General features: G+C 55.4%; 1 protein-coding gene across 3 annotated transcripts in view; it reads left to right on the top strand.

Moving 5' to 3' along the window:
* Unc5a (unc-5 netrin receptor A) overlaps positions 1–20,632 on the top strand; it is a 55,790-nt gene that overhangs the window by 30,177 nt on the left and 4,981 nt on the right. For 2 of the 3 annotated variants that reach the window (XR_005495326.2, NM_022206.2), the window contains exons 2-9: positions 10,489–10,710; positions 15,335–15,478; positions 15,792–15,895; positions 16,022–16,202; positions 16,809–16,976; positions 17,530–17,694; positions 18,985–19,173; positions 19,283–19,585. Coding sequence is in view for 2 of the 3 variants with exons in the window: in NM_022206.2 (NP_071542.2) it covers positions 10,489–10,710; positions 15,335–15,478; positions 15,792–15,895; positions 16,022–16,202; positions 16,809–16,976; positions 17,530–17,694; positions 18,985–19,173; positions 19,283–19,585 (1,476 nt within the window). In the remaining variant the exon portion in view is untranslated. The remainder of the gene's footprint in view (positions 1–10,488; positions 10,711–15,334; positions 15,479–15,791; positions 15,896–16,021; positions 16,203–16,808; positions 16,977–17,529; positions 17,695–18,984; positions 19,174–19,282; positions 19,586–20,632) is intronic. The other variant, XM_008771505.3, reaches the window with a different exon arrangement.

Below are 20,632 nucleotides of genomic sequence, written 5' to 3'. Positions count from 1 at the left end.
TTAAATCAGTTGTCAGCATTTTACTGTGGGAGGTTCCACACCAGTGTGGTTTTCCAGCTTCTCAGCCAGCCTGCCGGGTCAGTGGTGGCAGTTCCTGGACTGCGCTGGGTGGGAACAGCACTGTCCCCTCTCTCTCTCCAACCCTAGCATAGAACCACCCCAGACCCAGTCCCACCGCTGCCACTCCGACTCAGAGGAAATTGGCCAGCTGGGGAATCACACGGCCAGGCAGAACAGAGTTGGGACTGTCGTCACTGGCCTCAGACAGGACACTGCTGAGACAAGGTGCCATGGACCTGGGTGTGCCTTGGAGAGTGTGCAGTCTGAAGGAGGATGCAGTCACCGGAAGGTCCAAGAACAGGCCCCACATGCCCAGGCTGTGAGGCACCAGGAGGAGGTGGGGCTACAGGAGGTCACATGGACTTCCTGGAATTAATAGGGCTAGGAGCACTGGGAGTGACTGGGTGCCCTGTAGGATGGTGGGCTTGTACAGGCTGGATCTGCACGAGATGGCGTGGGAGTTGCAGGAGCTGGCCTCTGCCCTGTGAGGTATGGTTCAGTTCACTTCTGGAAATAGCACTGCGGTGCTGTAGCTGAGGTTAGGGAGAGAGGATGAGGCAAACTGGGAGGCCTGGCAGCAGCAGAGTAGTCAGGAGAGAGGCTGAAGACACAGGGAAGCCAGAACAGTGGGTGAACAGAGGCCAGGATTCGCTGAGGTGCCTAGAGCCGGTGACCCAGCTGACAGGAGTCCCGGGGAAGTCAGGACTGTGTCAGGAGCCCCAGGCTGACTTGGAATGTGCCCCTTGGAAGGAGCCAGGGAGCCAGCCAGGAAGTCATGCATAGGTAGGAGCTGCCCCTGACTAAGTGTCTGCTTTCCCCTCTGCTCCCTCTATGAAGAATGAGGTACTGAATTTAATCTGTGAGAGCTGGAGCACTTGTTATCTGGAGACCTGTGTTCTCAGTGTCACTGTGCCGGTGTGGGCATAGCTGAGGAGGACAGCGGGCCACCAACAAATGTGGCTCTGGGAGGCTCACCCAGGATTTGCTGCGGTGGTAACTAGGCCACTCCCCTGGGGCACTGTATGCAGCAAGACTTACTGACCACTCACGCCCTGGTGAGCCACTTGCCTGCCTGGTAGGAGTCTGCTTCACAGCCCTGGGCATCCATGCCTTTAGCTCTAAGGTGTAGAGTGGAAACAGGTCTTTACCAGATTGAGATAAGAAGGCAAGTCATGTTATGGTGACATGAGTGCGCACAGGGTGGTGACGATCCTGTAGTGACACAGGGTCCAAGGGCCCGATGGCTGTGACCCACCTTGTGTCCACAGCCTTCAGTCTCTTCCCAGAGGTTCCACAACCCCACAGCCATTCCAGCCGAGCTCTGGCCGAGCTCTGTTAAGCCAGTGAGATATGAAACACCATCACATCCAGGACGGGTCTTTAATTAAATTAACTGCCGGCAACATTGTAAAAAAGGCTGATGGGGTCATAAACAGCCACGTAGGCAGCGGTCATCTATCAACCCCAGGGGCCACACCTGCCTGCTGTGGGACAGCCACACAGGGCTGTGACCACAGCCGTAGAACTGCTGCCTGCCATCTTGACATAGCCTGTAAGTAAGTCTACCTGTCGGAGGTCACAGGTGGAAACGGGAAGGGCTTGGGTGCTGACATGGAGAGGGCGCCCTCCAGCCCGCAGGCAGTTGGGTTGTCTCTAATCCACAGGCAGTCTGTGAAGGCTCACTGTGTGACCTTGAGTGGCCATTCTCCCTCTCTGAGTCTGACTCTTCACTAGACAGACAAGAGGACTTCCTCTTTTCCAGCCTGCCTCCCTCCTCTGCGATGTTCCCAGCACCCTCCTGGCCTTCCGCCCTGCAGGGAACTGTGCCAGCAGCTCTTTCAGGTCTCCTTCAGCTGAAGCTGTCCTGGCCCTGGCAGGGTTCATGTGTTGCCTTGCACAGTGACAAGGGACCTGCACCCGTCATGGCCAGGTGACAGGCAGAGGAGGACACACTGCACATGGGCACACATACCATCACCATCTCCACCCCTGTGCAAACCAGGTGGGGGGCCCACAGCGACCGACGTGCCACCGGCAAAGTCAAAGCAGGGAAAAGCCTCCTTTCTACCTCCCCCTTCCCCCCTTCTCCCTGGGCTCTGTGACCACATAATTACCCCGGATTCCGTTCTATTTAATTGTAGCTTATTAAATTCTAACCAGCCAATTATCAACCACAATTACAGCTTAATTCAGGGACACAATAGCTATTTTATCGTTTGTTAATCAAATGCTTATTTAGACCTCAGTTTTATTAACTATTTCTCTGGCCTGAGGCAAGGCCCCTTCGGAAAGGGGTAGGTTTCTGAGTAGGGCCCAAGGCTCTGTCCCCCATGATAGCTCTCTGTCCTCCAGAGTTCCCAAGTCCCCTTTGCTGGCAAGCTTGAGGGCTCCCAGCGATGGCAGCAGTGTTACTTGAAGGGCGGGTGCTTGACAGAGTTAGAGCACCTGGGTTAGTTCACATCTGAACGGGGCACGCCACTCTCCTCACCAGGCCCTGCACAGGTGCTAAACAGAAGCTGCTGGTGTGTCACATGTAGGCAGAGAGCGGAAGGCCTCACTCGGTCTGTGGTCGGTGCCTGGGGACTAGATGGAGAAACAGTTGAGCTAGCAGTGGTCACTTGAACAGTGCAGCCATGGGGACTCCCAGAAGAGGTGACAGTGGAGCTGAGACTGAGGGTCTAAGAGGGGCAGCCATGAGAAATAAGGGTGACGAGCTGTAGGTAGAACACGGCATGTGCAAAGGTCCCGTGGTAGATAAGTTTTGTAGGTTTGAGAAACAGGAGTAGAAAGGGAAGTGGTGGGTACGGCAGAGCCAGGCTGAGGTGATGCTCATATTGTGACTGTCTTGTCACTTGTGTGGTAGGTGGCCAGTCTCACAGAGGCAGTTAGAAGAAGCGCAGTTCATCTGTCAACTAACGCCTGGTCTGCAGCAGCCAGGGCAGGATGTCTGGCCACACTCGTCTTTGGAAGTTCAGCCTGTCTGTCTTCATGATGCTGTGTCTGTGTCCTTGTGTCCAAGTACCTGGAGCCCACTGGGGAAGGGGGTGACTTTCCTCCAGTCTCGGGAAGGTGGCTCCTGCTTCTGTGACACTTTCATGCACATATTACCATGGAAACCAGAGAGTGTGCACGCATGTGTCTGCGAGCAGGTCGGAACAGCCATACCTTCTGAGACACTGTGAGGTCTCTCACCTCCTGTCTCTTCTTTGTGCATGATCCTACGTGGAAGAGACCACAGTGGTCACCAAAGCCTGGATGTTGACCTGTCCCCAGGGTGCCCCATGCAGCAGGGAGCCATGACAGATGGCCAGTGGGTCACTGCTCTGACCCTGCCTGCAGGGTCACTACAGATGGGGAGATGCTGCTCTTTCTGGGTCGTGCAGGGTCTGCAAGCCAGGTTGTGTGAAGCGGTTGGTAGGCAGTGCCAAGCGTTGCTAGGTCTCTAGGGACTGCAATGGCCCCTGGGGTGTATCCCTGGGCCCACGGCACCTTGCCCTCACTTTCAGACAAGTTCGCAGTTCTGAGATGCCACCTGGAACCCTACAGATTTTCATGTGCCCGAGACCTGCAGTCCGCAGGGGGCAGGAGGGGGGGACTTGCTACCTCCATTTCCCATACTTCCACTTGCGCTCCCTCTGTCTCCCTTCCCTCCTCACCTCTTCCCCACTCCTCCCAGAACGTAGCCTGTATATTAGGCTCTTGTAGGCAAGCATCCCCTGTATAGACTTTAAGAAAAATAGAGTCCTGCAGCTGCCTCTCCTAAGTCTGCAAGCCTAACACCAGGCTCCTGTGCCCTCTTACCTCCTCCACCATACCCTGTGGCTTATGGCCTGGAGACTCTTGCGAACTGCTTTGATTTGTTGAATGGTTGGAAGGGAAATGGAGCCGGCCCTTAAGAGCTTGTGTTGTCTAGTTCCTGCCCTTTATCTCTGGGCTCCAGTCCCTTTCCAAGTGATGAATTCAACACCCATTGGATAAACGCTCTCTGGGCACTTGCAATGTGTCGGATGCTGGCCTAGCTCTGAAGAGAGGCGGGAGATAAAAACACTCAGTCACTGTCCTCAAGGCACAACTCACATGCTCAAAACTGGAAATATAATTGTTGTCTGGGGGCTCTGAGGAGGGCGACCAGTGCTGACTGGTGGTCACGGAAGCTTTTTGGTGGAAGGGAAGTATGAGCAGGTGTTGCAGGTTGGGCAGAAGCCGTCCGGGAAGGTAGACGATGTGAACAGCCATCAGGGCAAACGGTGCCTTCAGCTAAGCAAAGAACTCACTGGCCCCACGGCTGGGAACCCAGCACCATCCTCAACTCAAGCCTCAGCGGCTGCCAGAAAATCAGCCTGTCCCCTTTCTGGACGTCTGCCACGGCTGCTGCTTCAAACCTGCTTCACCTTGTGTTTGGCCTTGCCCTGATAGACAAGGCCTACAGGGCTGGCCCCCTGCTGTGACAGGCCACAGAGTGACCCCAGAGCCACCCAGAGCTCTAGCCTCATCCTAGCCAAGGTCTTGGACTCCCATCTCTGCAGATGGGGATCTTCATGACCAGGAGCTGGACAGGGTGATTGGAGAGGAAGCCAGGAGCGGATTCGGCCACATGGCCTGCGGAGTGTTGGCTTTCTTGGAAGAAAATCGGGTGCTGTTAGCCAGAATGCTGGAAGGAGGCAGAGCCTAGAACAGGATGTGCAAAGGGCTCTTTAGGGATTTCAAGTCGTCAGCACGCCACCTAATGTAGAGGGATCCTCGGGGTGAGGCCAGAGGGAAGGCACAAGCACTAGACCCAGAGGGCACATTTTTCTGCAGTATTTCTCTGTCTGCTGGGGCATCCATATTGTCTGAGGAGTTGAGGCCAATGGGACCCGCAAAGAGCCACCGCCCTCTACAGATAAGCCTCTGGGACACAGGGCTTTTGAGAAGCAGCTGGCCATCTTGCCCCATCTTCACCCCACCAGGGTGCACCGGTTCTGCAGGGAGGGAAGGAGCAGGTGGCAGGAAGAGGGAGCGGGGTGCTGCTGTGCTGGAGAAAGAGCTGGCTTCGGGCTACAGCTGTGGGAGGCCAGGTGACATCCTGCCCCCACCCCTCCTACCCTGCCGGCTGGGATGAAGCCTTAGTCAGTAAATGTGGCTTCATTAATAGCTTGATTAATCACACCTCATATTTTCGTGGTGCTTTTAAAAATAAAACATTTGAAAGCATGTTCACACCCACCCTGGCCCTCTGCGCTACACTGGAAAGTCTCAAGTTTCCTACTGCAGTGAGGAGAGTCATGGGGCTCGGCCTCACACAGAGAGAGAGACTTGTCTGATGCACCTGAGTAGATCTGAGCATCCTGCAGTGAGGGATGCTGTGTGTACCTGTAGCTCCCTGTGGGCTTCTCTGCCGGCTCTCAGGGTCTTCCCATAGACTAAGAAGGAAGGGCTACTGTGCACAGCTTTTAATTGCTAATATAAATTGGGGTCATTCAGTCATTCAACAAACATTCTGTTGCCATCCAAACCAGATCTCTGTGCCTGTCCACAGGAGCCTGAATCCCAGAAGAAGGCTCATGGGATGGCACAGATGCTCAGGCGGGTGACTATCCTAATTTTATTTATGCTGTGATAAAAGTATGAAGACAATAACCAGCTTAGGGGAGAAAGAGTTCCAGGTTATAGTCCATCACCATGGGGAATTCAAGGCAGCAGGAGTTCAAACAGCTGCTCACATCACATCCAGTCAAGAGCAGAAAGGAAAAAAAAAACGCATGAATTCGTGCTTTACACTCAGCTAACTTTCTCTGCTCTCATAGAGTCAGGGTGGCCTGCCAGGGGAATGGTGCTGCCCACAGTGGGCTGCATCTTCCCACTTAGTAAGACAATCCCCCAGAGCCATTCCCCCAGACAACCTGGTCTAGACAGTACCTCACGGAGACTCTTTTCCAAGCCAATTCTGAAATGTGGCAAGTTGACAGTTGAATTAATCACAGTGACAGGATGTGGACTCAAGCCCTCAGAGGAACAGGCTCCTTTTCTGGTACTTCCCAGGTGGACAGAAAGGAGCCAGCACCCACTGTCTGCCCATCCACGTACTCCCACCCTGAGCCCCTCTCACAAGGTAATGTCCCTGAAGTCTTTCTAAAGCCTGAGGAGTGAAATCCCTAGTTCCTCCTGGGTCCTAACTCTGAGGTACCCCCCTACCCAACACACACACACACACACACACACACACACACATGTGCACACACGTGTACATACACATGAACAAATAAACACATGCACACATATGTGTACACACACATACACACACAAAGACATACACACACAAACCCATGCACACATGAACATAGATGTACACACATGCACACAGGTATATATACATGCACACAAATAAACACACATGTGTATCCACACATGTACACACATGTATACACATACTGACACACAAATAAACATGTGTACACATACATGGACACACGCGTATACACACAGATAAACACATGCACACACATGTGTACACACACACCTCCAGTCCCTCTGCTCTGGCCATGTGGGCCTCAGATAAGCCCAGCTACTCCCTGTGACCTTACTATTTCCTGTTTAAACCTAAGCACTCTTTAGCCTGGGTTTGGCATTTAGAGCATTGCCCAAAAGTCCCCTCCTGAGCCTGCTTCCCTCTGGCTCCCTGTTTCTCTACCTTCTCTGAAGCATCACCACCCCCCTGTTCTCCCAGGTCCCTGTCACCATGGGTAGTGCTAGGTTTTGCTTCCCCCAGCCTCTAGGAGAGGGCTGTTTACCTGCTCCTGCAGGGTCCCAGGCCCAGAATGACCTCTGGCATGCAGCGGCCACTCCATGTGCATATGCCAAATTAAAGTGTACCTTTTAGGTCCTAGAAGAGGTATCAAAGGCAGGTGCAGGATGCACCCTTCTTTTCTTGTCCCTTTCTGCCACTGGCCCTGAGGCTTCATCTGATCCCCCTGCTTGCAGTTACCATCCTCTGGCCTCCAGTCTGCCTCTCTGTGAACACACACTTGCACATGCATGTAGGCGGACATGCTCACCCCTCATCCCCAAGCAGACATGGGGCAAGCCAGCGCTAGAATGTTGCTCCTGTCTTGCTGGGGACAGGCTGAGCACGAGTACCAGCTTCTGACAAAATAAGCAATCAAGCTCTCCTGAAGAGGCAGGGGCTACTCCTCACAGGGGCCTGAGCCATCTGCATACCCAGTCTGCAGTCCCCAGTGAGCACTAGCCCAACAGAGAGTCATTATGGAGCTACAAGAGGGCAGCTGAGCCTCACCCTGTGTGGGCAGGAAAGCCCAGGAGACGGCACCCGGAGGAACCTCTGGAATAGGTTTAAGTGGGCTTCCACGTGGGGCAGTGAGCCCACCTGCCTTTGCTTATTCCCATACAGCTCCAGGAGCCACCTACAGTCACAGTGTGCGCAGGACAGTTTCCCTGTGTCTGTCTGGCCTTCAGCACTCATGGAGAGTGACAGCAACAGCCAGCCAGCCCCAGTCCCCACGTTGAGCACCTATACTAAGAAGCTTTGAGACAGACAGCAGGGACCAGGACTGGGGGGTTGGTTGAAGGGACAGCAGTGTTGACCACTTACTTATGGTGAGAGGCTGCCTTGGCAGTGAGGGTGGGCCCCAGGTGTGGAGGGTAGGATGTGTAGTTGTCGGGGTGATTTGAGAGGGACAGCCTCGTGGGAAAGGTGGCAGATGCCAGAATGGAGTGCTCAGGGATGTTAGCTAAGGGCCTTGGCCTCATCCTGAGCACCACCTCAAGACAGGCAGACAGTGGAAGCAACAGGGTCTGAGGTCATTTGGGTCTGAGGTCATTTGGGTCTGAGGTTGTAGTGATGGGTCCACCATATATAGAAAGCATGTCCACCATCGTGGCTCATACCATGGCGGGAAGGGGAGTAAAGGCTCACCATGCTACTCAGACAGTGTAGTTCAGGTGAGAGAACTCTCTGGAACATGTGGGCAGGGACAGCGTGCAGACGCCCACCACAGGGCCTAGCGAGAGAGAAGCCAGCTCTGACCACCCAGACAGCACCCTCCTGTCCCTAGAGGATACGACTTAAATTTACCACACACCCATAAGTGTCCTTGATAGAGGGCAGGGTTGCAGCCTGGAGGGTCCCCCTGGGGCCTCCTGATAAATACCCTCACCCCAGAAGTGGGAGGGAGGCCACTCCAGAGTGGCGTGACGGAGGCCCTGGAGAAGTGAGCTATGTCCCTTATTGGTCACAGTACATTTATTTTTCATTAGCAGTTAAATGCAGACATGAGGGATTGTGCTGGGTTCAGCGGGCGGCTGACGTGAGTAGGACTTGCTGCACTGATCGATAGAGAGGCGGGAGACTTGAGCACCCACTCTCTGCCTCACGTCCCGCAGGGGCACTCCTGCCCATCCAGCTCTGAGCAAAGAGACAGGTGCCAGCTGTGATGTCGAGCCTCTGCCAGAGAAGGAGGGGGCGAGGCAAGTCCAGATCTGCCCTGAAGAACCATGGTGGCTCCTTACAGGGCTAGCCTTGGGGCTAGCTTGGCCGTTCATGTGCGCAGTCCTGGGGACGACTGAGACGCTGTGGCTTGCCCAAGCAAGCGTGCCTACCAGCATTCACCCTGCACTTACACCGTAGAATTGCTTCCTGAGCCACGTCCCCCTCCAATTCTCCTCTCCACCCTCCAGACCTCAAGGGGTCTGCATGAGCCCTAGGATGTGGCAGGGAGCCAGACTCAAGCCTGCATTCCTGAGTGTGAAGGCTGTAGGTGGACCGAAACAGTAGAGCACCTGCTTAGAAGCTGTATCTCTCTCTCTCTCTCTCTCTCTCTCTCTCTCTCTCTCTCTCTCTCTCTCTCTCACACACACACACACACACACACACACACACACACGCACGCACGCACACACACACTGATAAAATGACTCTCCTGACTGAGGCTCTGTGATAAGGACCTCATCTCTGGGTCCTCATATCTGGCAATGAAAGGGGTGGGTTTTCCTCTATCTATCCAAATCTTCCACGTTCCTGAGACTAACAGGGACCCAACAGAGAGGGTGGTCTGGGACTCCATTTCCACTGACTGCCTGTGCACTTGGCCTTCATCACCGCCTTGCTGGAACATGCCGGGAGGTGGTGACAGCCACAGTCGCTGGAGGAAAGAACAAAGAACGGGGTGGCAGCAGAGGGGTCTGGGAGGTTGGGGAGAGGAGGGAGGGCAAAGGAGCATGGTGGGTGGCCTCTGCCTCCCTGAGGAGGTGGTTCGGAGCAGCCAATCTCAGGAGGAACCTCCAGAGTTCACCGGTGTGGTGTGACCCCATCTCACAGGTGGAAAATCAGTGACTTCACCTAACTTCCCAAACTCACCAGCACCAGACCGCAGCCGCGCTTCTGGGGAGTTTCCCCACTTTTGTGCCTAGAGGCCCCTATTAGTTTGTGCATTTGGTAGAAAATCCCTTGCAGCTTTGAGGGCTGGCCAGGCCAGCGGGGCTCTGTTTGGAGCAGCACCCTCCACACCTTTGGGTGTCCTGCACACATGGGGGTTTTAACTCCACTGCATGCCTCAGGGCCAATTACCTGTGTAATTAGTGGCAGATGACTTGTGGGATGGTTGTAGGTTTGGATTCAAATGAGAAGAAAACCCATTCTCAGGTCTCCTTGAATAGGCAGGAAGTGGTGCAGGCCCTGGAACTTCCATGAGGACTCTCCTGGTCTCCACTCTGTCATGGCCCCCCTCAGCCCTGTCTCCCAGGCCTTTCCCGCTCCTCCCCTTCCCAGCCCTCCATAATGTAGCTCCGCCCAGCACCCCTTGCTGCCCCTCAGAACTACATCCTGAATGCCTTCCCGTCTCTCTCCATCCACATGGTATTTTAATATCTTAAATGTCAAGGCCCTTCACCATCACCCAGATCGGCGGTTCTCAACCTGTGGGTCGAAACCCCTTCCACAAGGGTTACCTGAGACCATTGGCAAACACAGATCTTCACATTGCAATTCCTAACAGCAGCAGAATTACAGTTACGAAGGAGCGACGAAAATGATTTTACTGTTGCGGGGGTCACCGCAACATAAAGAACTGGGTTAAGGGGTCGCAGTGTTAGGAAGGTCGAGAACCACTGATCTATTGGGACAAGTGCCTTCCTGGCCCAATCTCAAAACTTCCCATGGAAGAATATCCAGTTTCCATTGCTATCCTGAATCTGAGACCTCCGGAGAGCTGATACCTGCCTTGGCCTTGCTTCGCCCCTCTACCTTCAGAAAGTCCTGGGTCCTTTCTTATGCTAATTTGCAGAGGAGGAGGACACGGGCTCAGAAAGGGTGTCCCGTGGCTTATTAGTCCCTCAGTTCCATCCAAAGCTGGACTTCTGCTACGCCAGCCGCCTGCCCCCACAAGGCTCAGGGAAGACATGGCTTAAGTCTGTCTCCCCTTCCTCCTGTCGCAGGTGCCCAGCAGAGTGCCACGGTGGCCAATCCAGTGCCCGGTGCCAACCCCGACCTGCTGCCCCACTTCCTGGTAGAGCCTGAGGACGTGTACATTGTCAAGAACAAGCCGGTGTTGTTGGTGTGCAAGGCTGTGCCTGCCACCCAGATCTTCTTCAAGTGCAATGGGGAATGGGTCCGCCAGGTCGATCACGTAATTGAACGCAGCACCGACAGCAGCAGCGGTGAGTCCCCGGTGGGGTCTCTGGGTGGAGGCGGCTGAGAGAGAGGTCTCAGGGGGGCCCTGAGGGTCTGTGAGCCCCTGCAAGCAGCAAGACCAGGGTGCAGCCACCTGCTGGCCAATTGCCTTCGGTATCAACAGGCAGGACAGATTCCCCCACACCTGCCACACAATGAATGCACAAAGGCCTTCTCTAGAAGACCCCCCACCCAACATCAGCTTGGGACGCCCCCCACCCACTCATCCACTGAAGTGCCCCGGGGTCTCTAAGCAAAAAGTGACAACGTGGGATACATCTGAATCTGAACATGGCTGCGCAAAACCAGGGCAGCCTGGCCCGAGGCTCCTGCAGAGAAGCAGGGTGGAAGGGAGTGGGTTCCACATAAGAACTCATTCTCTGTTTTCCGCTTTCTGTTCAAGCATGCTTGCCTTACATCACATCCCCTCTGCTGGGAGCACAGTCCCCCAAGAGTGGTAGACAATAAAATGAATTCCTAGTCAGCCGGGAGCAGAGTTAAGGCTTCCTCAGGGCTCACAGGCATTCCAGTCATGGCTCAGAAATTAAGGTGCATGAGGGAGCCCAAGGAATACCCCTGACCTATGGGACTTCAGACCACAGGGTGATGTGAACAGAGTTATGGTGACACCTGTGGAGGCTGACAAGAGAAGCAGACCCAAGAAGACTCAGCTGTAAGGGGAAGCGGGGCTCTAAGAGCATAGGCTAAACCAAGAAGTACCCTCCTGTACCCTCAGCAAATGTCCCCTTTGCCAGCCCTGGTCTCAGGCAACAGGTGGCCGAGGGGCATTGGTAGAGCATCCTGAAGAGGCGTCCAGTCCTTCCCAAAAGCAGGGCCACAGAGGCAGCTACTGTCACGCACACAGCCTCTGGTTTAGTTCTGTGCCTCTTCCCACCGAGACCTCAGCTACCCTGAAACACAGCCCATACGCTAGGAGACTGCCCACAGGGACAGGTAGGCCACCAGCACAAGGCATGAGCCACGGTGCCATCCGGCTGGACAGACGGGTGGTGCCAGAACCATACAGATGCTAAAGGGAGGCAAGAAAGGATCCAGAGGGGTGACCCAAAGTGTGGCCCGTGCCCCAGGGAAACAGGAATGGGTGGTGGCTGTTCCAGAGGAGGGGTAGCATCCAAGTTTAGAGGTATGCAGGAACATACCCCGCCCAAAGGGATGGGGTGAAAGGCAGAACACCGGCCCTTGAGGACGTCTCAGGGTTGGGTGGGAAAGTGCGTGGGGTGCAAGCATTTATCAGGAAAACTGCAGTCAGGCTTGTGCCACCGGATGATCATGCAGGGCAGGCAGTGTGGCCTGGGAGAACAATTAGTTGGAAGCACTCGCTGTTGTGAATGCAAGCTGAAGAGCCCAGGTTCAGATGGTGCCTTAGGACTCCCAAGCAGGCTGTTTTACAGAGACAATCAAGGCCTTGACCCTGCCCTGTCCAGGAGGCCCAAAGGGCTCCAATCAGGCCTTCTGGTCCACAGAGAAGCCACCTATCCCTTGCCACCAGAGTTCACAGAGGCTGGATTCCTCCCCACCAGCAGAGGCCCCAGAGACCCACTCCCCTGGCCTGTTTCCTAGGTTAGCGACTCTTGCCTGAGCCCCATACTCTGCACTGTTTGGTGGTACCCAAGTGCTGCTTACTGCTTCCTTCCTGCAAGCCCTGAGCGACCACCGCACATCCGCTGTGCCAGGTGCAGCTAGGTGCTAAAGATTCGGCCCCCACAGCTCTCAGACTGCTGATCCAGCTCTGACTCCCACGGGCAGGATGGAGCTAGGGAGCACAGCTCAGGAAAGTCCCGGATAGCAGCAGGGCCTCCCAAGACAAGAGATTGTCGATGGTCTAATAACCATTAAGTGCGGCTCCAGAGTCCACAGTGTCTGGGCATGAGAACTCCGGGCAACACAGCCCTCCCCGGCCCCAGCTCTGTGTTTTCCTCTGTGAATTGGGAGTCAGGGGTCCTTTGCAGGTTGGTGGAGAAAACCCTGTAACTGCCCTGCCTACCGCTGCCATAGCCAGTCCTCCAGAGAAGGGCTGAGCAGAAAGAAGCTGCAGCGGAAGCCTTGCCTTCCTGTGGCTTTGAGGACCTGTCCAAGCCTCCTGATCTCAAACAGTCTGCTGTCATCAGGTCCTAAGTGCCAGGCCCTTTCTAAGCAGCCTTGCGCCTTAGCAAAACACACAGTCTGACAGCTCCCACCCTACACCCCTGGCACCTGTGGTTGTCCCTCCACGTAAGCAGAGAACTAGAATCATGGGGACACATCCCACATAACCACCAGATCCCTCTCTTGCCTTGAGCTTCCAATCTTGGGCCTTCCGGGCAGCCCAAATTGGCATCAGAATTCACTGAGCTTTTCTCTCAGCTGGGGGCCAGAGTGCTGTGAAGCCGGAAGTGAGGCTTTCCTCACCTACACAGAGGCCACAGCAAAAGCATCTTGCAGGTGCACAGACTCCCAAACCAGTCTGGTCAGACAGCAGTGGCAGGGCTTAGAGTCCAATGCAGACCTGAGCCCCGTTTACTCCTGTATAAGGGCTCCCGTGGCAAAGGGGACTCTCACAAGAGACAAATGCCAGTCATTTGCTTTTGCTTCCCATCCAGAAGACCAAGGGAAGCCTGGAATCTATAAATGCAAGCACTGGCCTCTGGGATGGGCTATAATTTATTGTGTGATACCGCACACTTATCAGAGTTAGAGAGGAGAGCTCCACCCTGACTTCAGAGCACCCAGTCGATCTTCCGCCTCCTAGAAACACTCGGCAAGCCTCCACTGTGTTCCCATACGGATACATCTTCATTCTCACACATACTCTGCCCCTAGTCCAGCCACCCCGGGGTTCCTCCTTGCTCTCCAAGGCTGGCAACTGCTTCTGTTTCCTTGTCAGGAGCTGACACTGTGTGCCCCACTCAGGATCCGTTTTCAGAACCAGGCTCCTTAATGACCTGCTGGAGATCAGGGCAGGATCTAGACCCCACCTCTGCCCTCCTTCAGAGCTTGGGGATCTCAAGGGTTTCCTCTGCAGGGGTGCTGCCTGAAGCCAGGTCCTCATGGATAAACACGTCCCCTGTGGAAGGGGGTTGAAGAAGGAGTAAACAAAGGAAGAAAGTACTTCAGTTTAGCACTGGTGCTCCCAAGCTGAGCTGCCCTAGAAGAGTGGGTAACTGTGCACCCAGAGGACACTTACTTCCCCAGGTCAGAATGTTCTGGAGGCTGCCCAGCCCTGACCCTGGGACAGGAAGAAGGGAGAAGACACCCTACTCCATCTATGACTCTCTCAGAGGCTCTGTCACATCCATGCGTGCTTGACAGATAGCTGGTACCCAGGGCTTTTCTCCTGCTGGGACCCTGGGAAGGGCACCTTGACTCTCAGCCCCACCCAACCCCACACAGCAGAGTAGGAAGAGCAGGAAAGGACGGCCTAGTGTTCATCAGGGCCAGAGGCGCCTCTAGACAAACACACCTGTGAGAACTAGCCAGGGGCCAGCCAGGGCTATGGCTGCAGAGACTCCACAGGAGGGTGTGGGAAGGGGTCAGGGAGACATGTTAGAGAAATGAAGAAGGAAACAGTCTCCCAGCCCGGCAGGCTCAGCTGGGCTCACTGCTCCTGCAATGCAACCCTAATTGAATTTCTCTGTTAACAATGGAAACACATTGGCGGCTGGCCTCTCTCTCTCTTTCTGATAAGCCAGTGACCCAAGGGAAATTGGGGTCAGGAGGAGGAGAAATTGGAAACAAACAGTCTTTTCTCACTCCTGGGACAGTAGTTTTGGCTGCAGACCAGGGGTGGCAGGGGGCTTGGCGACAAAAGGGTATCCCCCATTCCAGGTTGTCAGAGAGAGAGCAGGGCCCTTCCCCCCAAGAACTCCAGTGTCTGGTTCTGGATGCAGCAGAAGGTGGCAGTCTGAGTGGGATGAGAGAAGGGTTTCTCCCAGCACACCCAGACCCTCAACCCCTGCTTGCTGACCTTACACCTCTTGAACTGTTACCCCCCCCAGGGGGGGTGAGCACATGTTAGGCCACCCAGGTGAATCCAGTGTCCTCTCACTGGGTTCAGACCACCCTGGTGCTTGTGGCAAACCAAGCCGTGTGTTCTTCTTCGCCTGTTTCCTTATGGAAGTCGAGTACCCTCATGGCAGCATGGGGTAGGAACAGTTCCAGGGAAGGGACCAGCATGGGTGAGATGCCACTGTGGCATATGGGAAACCCTGTATCCCAGGAGTCTATTCCCACTCTGCCTAGCAGCTGTAATGCTAATAGCTGTTACATTATCACCTGTCAGATCTCCCTGCTAGCCCTCCAGGGAGTCCAGACTCTCCTACCCTTCCTCTTCTATCTACAAAGAGCTCAGCCGGTCTGCTTCCCACTTGCTCTCTCAACTGCTACCCAGATCTCCACTTGGAGAGACCTTTCCTACCAGTGATTTCCTTAAGACAGGACAAAATAGAACGGATGAAACTTTCTAGAAGCTTACATCCAGGAGATGTGTCAGCAGCATCCCTGGAGTTCCCTGTAGGCTGAGGGAGCCTCACAGTGTCCACAAGCTGCTGTAGGTGGTGCAGGGCATCAATGGTCTGGGACAGAGAGACTCAGTGTAGCCCCTGAACCCAACAGGATTGCCAACCATGGAGGTCCGTATCAACGTATCGAGGCAGCAGGTAGAGAAAGTGTTTGGGCTGGAGGAATACTGGTGCCAGTGTGTGGCATGGAGCTCCTCGGGTACCACCAAAAGTCAGAAGGCCTACATCCGGATTGCCTGTGAGTACTGGACCAGGCCTGTGGCATACAGGCGTGGTCACTAAGGGCATGGTCCCTAGGGGCGTGGTCGCTAGGGGCGTGTTCACTAGGGGCGTGGTCACCAGGGGGTATCACCTGGAGAGGGGGTGGCAAACTTCCTAGAGGTCACAGCCTTACCTTGATGGGTAGAGGAAATGCCTGGGAACATTAATCCTCCCGTGATCCCTGAGCACTTGGCACCTCATTCTGTCACATGTCATGGTTTCCGCAGGGCCAAGGGCCAGGAGTCACTGGGCTAATCCAGACACTTAAGGACACTGTTTTCTTCCTCCAGATTTGCGCAAGAACTTTGAGCAGGAGCCACTGGCCAAGGAAGTGTCACTGGAGCAAGGCATTGTACTACCTTGTCGCCCCCCAGAAGGAATCCCCCCAGCTGAGGTGAGTAGGGGTACCGGGTTCCCAGACCTCTGCTCCTACCTAAAGCTCAGACTCCTGGCTTCCCCCTCCCCAGTGCTCACTCTGTACCCTGGTCAGGCCAGCATGGGTCATGGCTTCTCCCCCTAGGTGGAGTGGCTTCGAAATGAGGACCTCGTGGACCCCTCCCTCGATCCCAATGTGTACATCACGCGGGAGCACAGCCTAGTCGTGCGTCAGGCCCGCCTGGCCGACACGGCCAACTACACCTGTGTGGCCAAGAACATCGTAGCCCGTCGCCGAAGCACCTCTGCAGCGGTCATTGTTTATGGTGGGTCCTGGGCTCCCCAGTCACAGGAAGAGGTACTGAGGTGCCAACAGGGACGTGATGCGTGGCTCAGAGGATGGAAAGGCATGGAGCAAGGGCCAGGCTAACCAAACAGTGGCCTGACTAGGAAAGAGGGCAGAAGTATATCTGGGCAAAGGGATGGAACATGTTGGTCACTTGTGAGTGGGGAGCACGGTGTAAGAGATGAAGAGACGAGAGGAAGCTAAGAGGGATATAACACGTCGTCCTTGGGTTTCTCAGTCCCAGAACGGGAAGTAGAGCCACAGAATGAGACGCACCCCCTCCCCCAAGAGCAGGCAGAGGGAGGTCAGACAGGAGCTTCCCTGTGAGAAGCTGGATTCCAGCTGGAGGTGCCCTGTGAACTGCAGCCTGGCCACCCCGACATTTGCCAAGAGTATCTGAAGGCTCTGGGGCCCCCTCCCCCATCCCTGCAGCCTAGGCTTGGCGTTCCCTCAGGGTTTCTCCCGGCTCAGCAACAGCCCACTCACTCCCAGCTCACAGGCCCTTTGCCCTCCCGCCCCATCCCTTGGACCAGCATGTCTGAGGAAGCCCCCGCTCCCTGACCCCAGTCCTTCTCTATCCGCCCAGTGAACGGTGGGTGGTCGACGTGGACTGAGTGGTCCGTCTGCAGCGCCAGCTGTGGGCGTGGCTGGCAGAAACGGAGCCGGAGCTGCACCAACCCGGCACCTCTCAACGGGGGCGCCTTCTGTGAGGGGCAGAATGTCCAGAAAACAGCCTGCGCCACTCTGTGCCCAGGTACCCGCGGCCACCGCCTCCTGCATCGTTCCTCACCAAGCCATCTCCGTGGCCTGGCTCCATCGCACCCACCAGCCTGCCCCCCCATGGCTCCATCCCACCCGCCTGCCACGCAGGGCCAGGCTCAGTCTGAGGTGGGGATCAGGGTTCAGTGTGGTCAGAGTCAAGGGCTCAGTTTAGGGTCTTAGATGCAATCTGAGGACAGGATCTAGGCTCAGCCTGGGGCTGCACGATCCACCAGTGCCTGGACCAGAAGGGCCATCATGTGACTAAGAGCCCTTACCACCTCAGGACCAGGACTGCCTCCCTGGGTGGAGAGAGCCGAGCAGCCCCCGGCATCATCTCGTCTCCCTGTCATTAGCATGTGTCATCAAGGCTAGCTGGACACTCAAGGTCCTACGGATTGGAGGGCCTGACCCTGGCATTGTACCCAAGCCCAGGCCAGCTCGCCTTGCCTGGTCCAGATGTTTAGCGGGGCCACACAGGCAGGCCACCCAGGCCAACTTCCTAAGCTGACTGTGCTGTTCCATTTCTGCCTGTCTCTCTTGTCCAGTGGATGGGAGCTGGAGTTCGTGGAGTAAGTGGTCAGCCTGTGGGCTTGACTGCACCCACTGGCGGAGCCGCGAGTGCTCTGACCCAGCACCCCGCAATGGAGGTGAGGAGTGTCGGGGTGCTGACCTGGACACCCGCAACTGTACCAGTGACCTCTGCCTGCACAGTGAGTCTTCTCGGCCCTGGGGCTCACCTCAATTTGACGGTTGGCCCTATCCAACTCGAGGTCAGGGCAGCCACTCTCGTGCCGTGTAGACTGTGTCTCCTTTTCGTGTCTAGCACACCCTTCCCTGTGTCACACAGTCACTCCACCTTCCTCCTGAGACATGCACAGATGTGAACCTTGACTCTCGTACACCCATCTGCTCTCCTACAGCCTTGGAATTACCCCATCCCCCAAGTGTCCACCTAAGTCCTGTGGGGGTGCTGGGCTTGTGAGGCCTGTTAATTACAAGGCTATAACTAACAATTAAAGATCTCTGTTGGATTTTTTTCTCCTACAGCCTACACCCTCCCCTATTCTTTCAATTAAAAACCTAATTATCTGTGTCAATTCCTTTCTGACAGACATTTCTTCCATTATGCAAAACTCTTAAAAATCGATAACGCTTCCTCCGAGCGGTTGGTCCCCCCCCGCCCACCCCAATTGTCAGGATGGTGGTGTCCGTGAGGGCTCAAACTGACCTGGGAACCCCTGAGAAACCGTTCGCCTGTGCATCTGCCTAGTTTCTGTTCCCGTAATGGAACGGCAAAAGGAATCGATTCGTTTTAGAGGCTCACATTCCAAATGGCGTGGTGTTGGCTCCAGCAAAGGTGCCCGCCACCCCGAGCCACAGTGCTTAGTGGCCAGTGGTACCCTGCCAGTACTGTGTACAAGAGAGAGATCACAGGTCAGGAAGAGAGAAAGAGGCATGAAAGAGACAGGTAGACACAGAGAGATGGGCAGCCCTGTGCTCTGAGAACAGCCCTCATGATGACGTAATGACTTCCCACTGGGCCACACCTCTTAAAAGGTTGCACTGCCACTCACATCACCACAGCGGGGACCACACCTGTGATACACGAATCCCAAGGCAGGCCTATGCAAACTATAGCACCATACCTGTAGTATCCCAGGAGTTCATAGCCCACAGGACTGGTTGCCCCAGCCACCCTGACCCCCCAGCCTAGGAGCCAAGGATAGACCACTCACCCCAGGGAAGAAGCTCTTCCCATTCTCCACTCTCCTGGAAACCTCAAGCAAAACCTTATGCCTGTAGGGATGTGACTTGTTCAGTCCCAAGCCATGTTGTGACATGTATGGGACTAGAATGTGTGCACCAATACCATGCTCCCTCCCTCATGTCCTCTGGCCCAGGGAGTGCTGAGATTTTATTCTCCTAGGGGATAGACCAAGGACCTCTCCTGTGAAGCCCCTACAACCCTGCCATTCTCAAGATGGTGCTTTCTCTTGCAGCCGCTTCTGGCCCCGAGGACGTGGCTCTCTACATCGGCCTTGTCGCTGTGGCTGTGTGCCTCTTCTTGCTGTTGCTGGCCCTTGGCCTCATTTACTGTCGCAAGAAGGAAGGGCTGGACTCCGATGTGGCCGACTCGTCCATCCTCACCTCGGGCTTCCAGCCTGTCAGCATCAAGCCCAGCAAAGCAGGTGAGGTGCCATGTACCCCGCTCTCCTGCCTGAGCCTTCCCTCCCCAAGGCAAGGGCTGTTGACGGGCGACCCTGTGAGCCACCCCCTGAATCTGTCTTTCTCCTGTAGACAACCCCCACCTGCTCACCATCCAGCCAGACCTCAGCACCACCACTACCACCTACCAGGGCAGTCTATGTCCGAGGCAGGATGGACCCAGCCCCAAGTTCCAGCTCTCTAATGGTCACCTGCTCAGCCCACTGGGGAGTGGCCGCCATACGTTGCACCACAGCTCACCCACCTCTGAGGCTGAGGACTTCGTCTCCCGCCTCTCCACCCAAAACTACTTTCGTTCCCTGCCCCGCGGCACCAGCAACATGGCCTACGGGACCTTCAACTTCCTCGGGGGCCGGCTGATGATCCCTAATACGGGTAGGACCCTAGAACTCCCCAGAGAGCATGAGGGGTAAGACTAGTCTCAACATCTTTCCAGAGGCCAAAACAGCCCAGATATGCCGGAGTGCACCAGCCTTCTGTGGGGTGGCCCAGTCTGGCCAGTATAGAAAAGACTGCAGTTGGAGCTACAGTGAAGCCATGGATACGTGTCTCCTTGCTGCCTATGGACACGAAAGTCTTTGTTCATTTATCACATGGTCAGCCTTACATGTGATAGGCTCTGTGTTGGGCCCTAGTCTCAGGGGTAGAGCAACACCAGACCCCAGAGGCTCACAAAACAAGACAGCAGAGCACCCCTTAAAACCCCCACAGCATCCTGGATCTCACCCACCACTCCACAGAAGTACCTCAGACAGGGTCCCTGAGACCTCTTGTTAGAGGGTCCACTGACCCTCCTAAGGCTGTCTTTGGAGAAATCTCTGCAGCCTCTGACAAGGCTGACCATCCCACTCTGAAATTCTCCGTTCCCTCTCCTTAGGTGACCCCACGTATTCCTGATCTTGCCCCTCAACTGGCTGTTCTGGTATAGGCGTTCCTCAGGGATCCCCACCACCAGCCGCCGCCACCACCCTGTGCCATTTCTCTCTGAGTGATCTCACCTACTCCTCCATCCCAGCCCCCCAGTTCTCCCAGGCACTCGAACTCTACAGTCAGCTGCCTCTTGGGCAGCTCCATCTGGATGTCTCACAGCACCTCAGAGTCTTTGTGCCTAAAACAGAACCGTCTCCCACCCTTTCCACAGCCACCTCCTCCCTGGCTTTCCCCAGCTCACCGTTGTTAGCACAGTGTTGCTGCCTAAGCTAGAAACTGGCCTGGGGTCACCTTGGGCTCCTGCTCTTTCTATGCCCACCCTCGCCACTTGATGTCAGGCCTCCTCCTGCTCCTCTTCTTGCCCTGATGGGGCACCACACCCAGACTAGCACATCTCTTACCTCGTCCTGGGCTCCTACACATTTAATGAATGAATCTAGAGTTGATTATGCCCCTGCCCAACTCAATTCCTTCTAAGGGTGGTTTGCTCTC

The sequence above is a fragment of the Rattus norvegicus genome, chromosome 17 (genome assembly GCF_036323735.1).
Source record: "Rattus norvegicus strain BN/NHsdMcwi chromosome 17, GRCr8, whole genome shotgun sequence".
In the NCBI taxonomy this organism is placed as follows: domain Eukaryota; kingdom Metazoa; phylum Chordata; class Mammalia; order Rodentia; family Muridae; genus Rattus; species Rattus norvegicus.
Note: the sequence above shows the minus strand (reverse complement) of the source record. Positions and strands in the feature narration are given on the sequence as shown.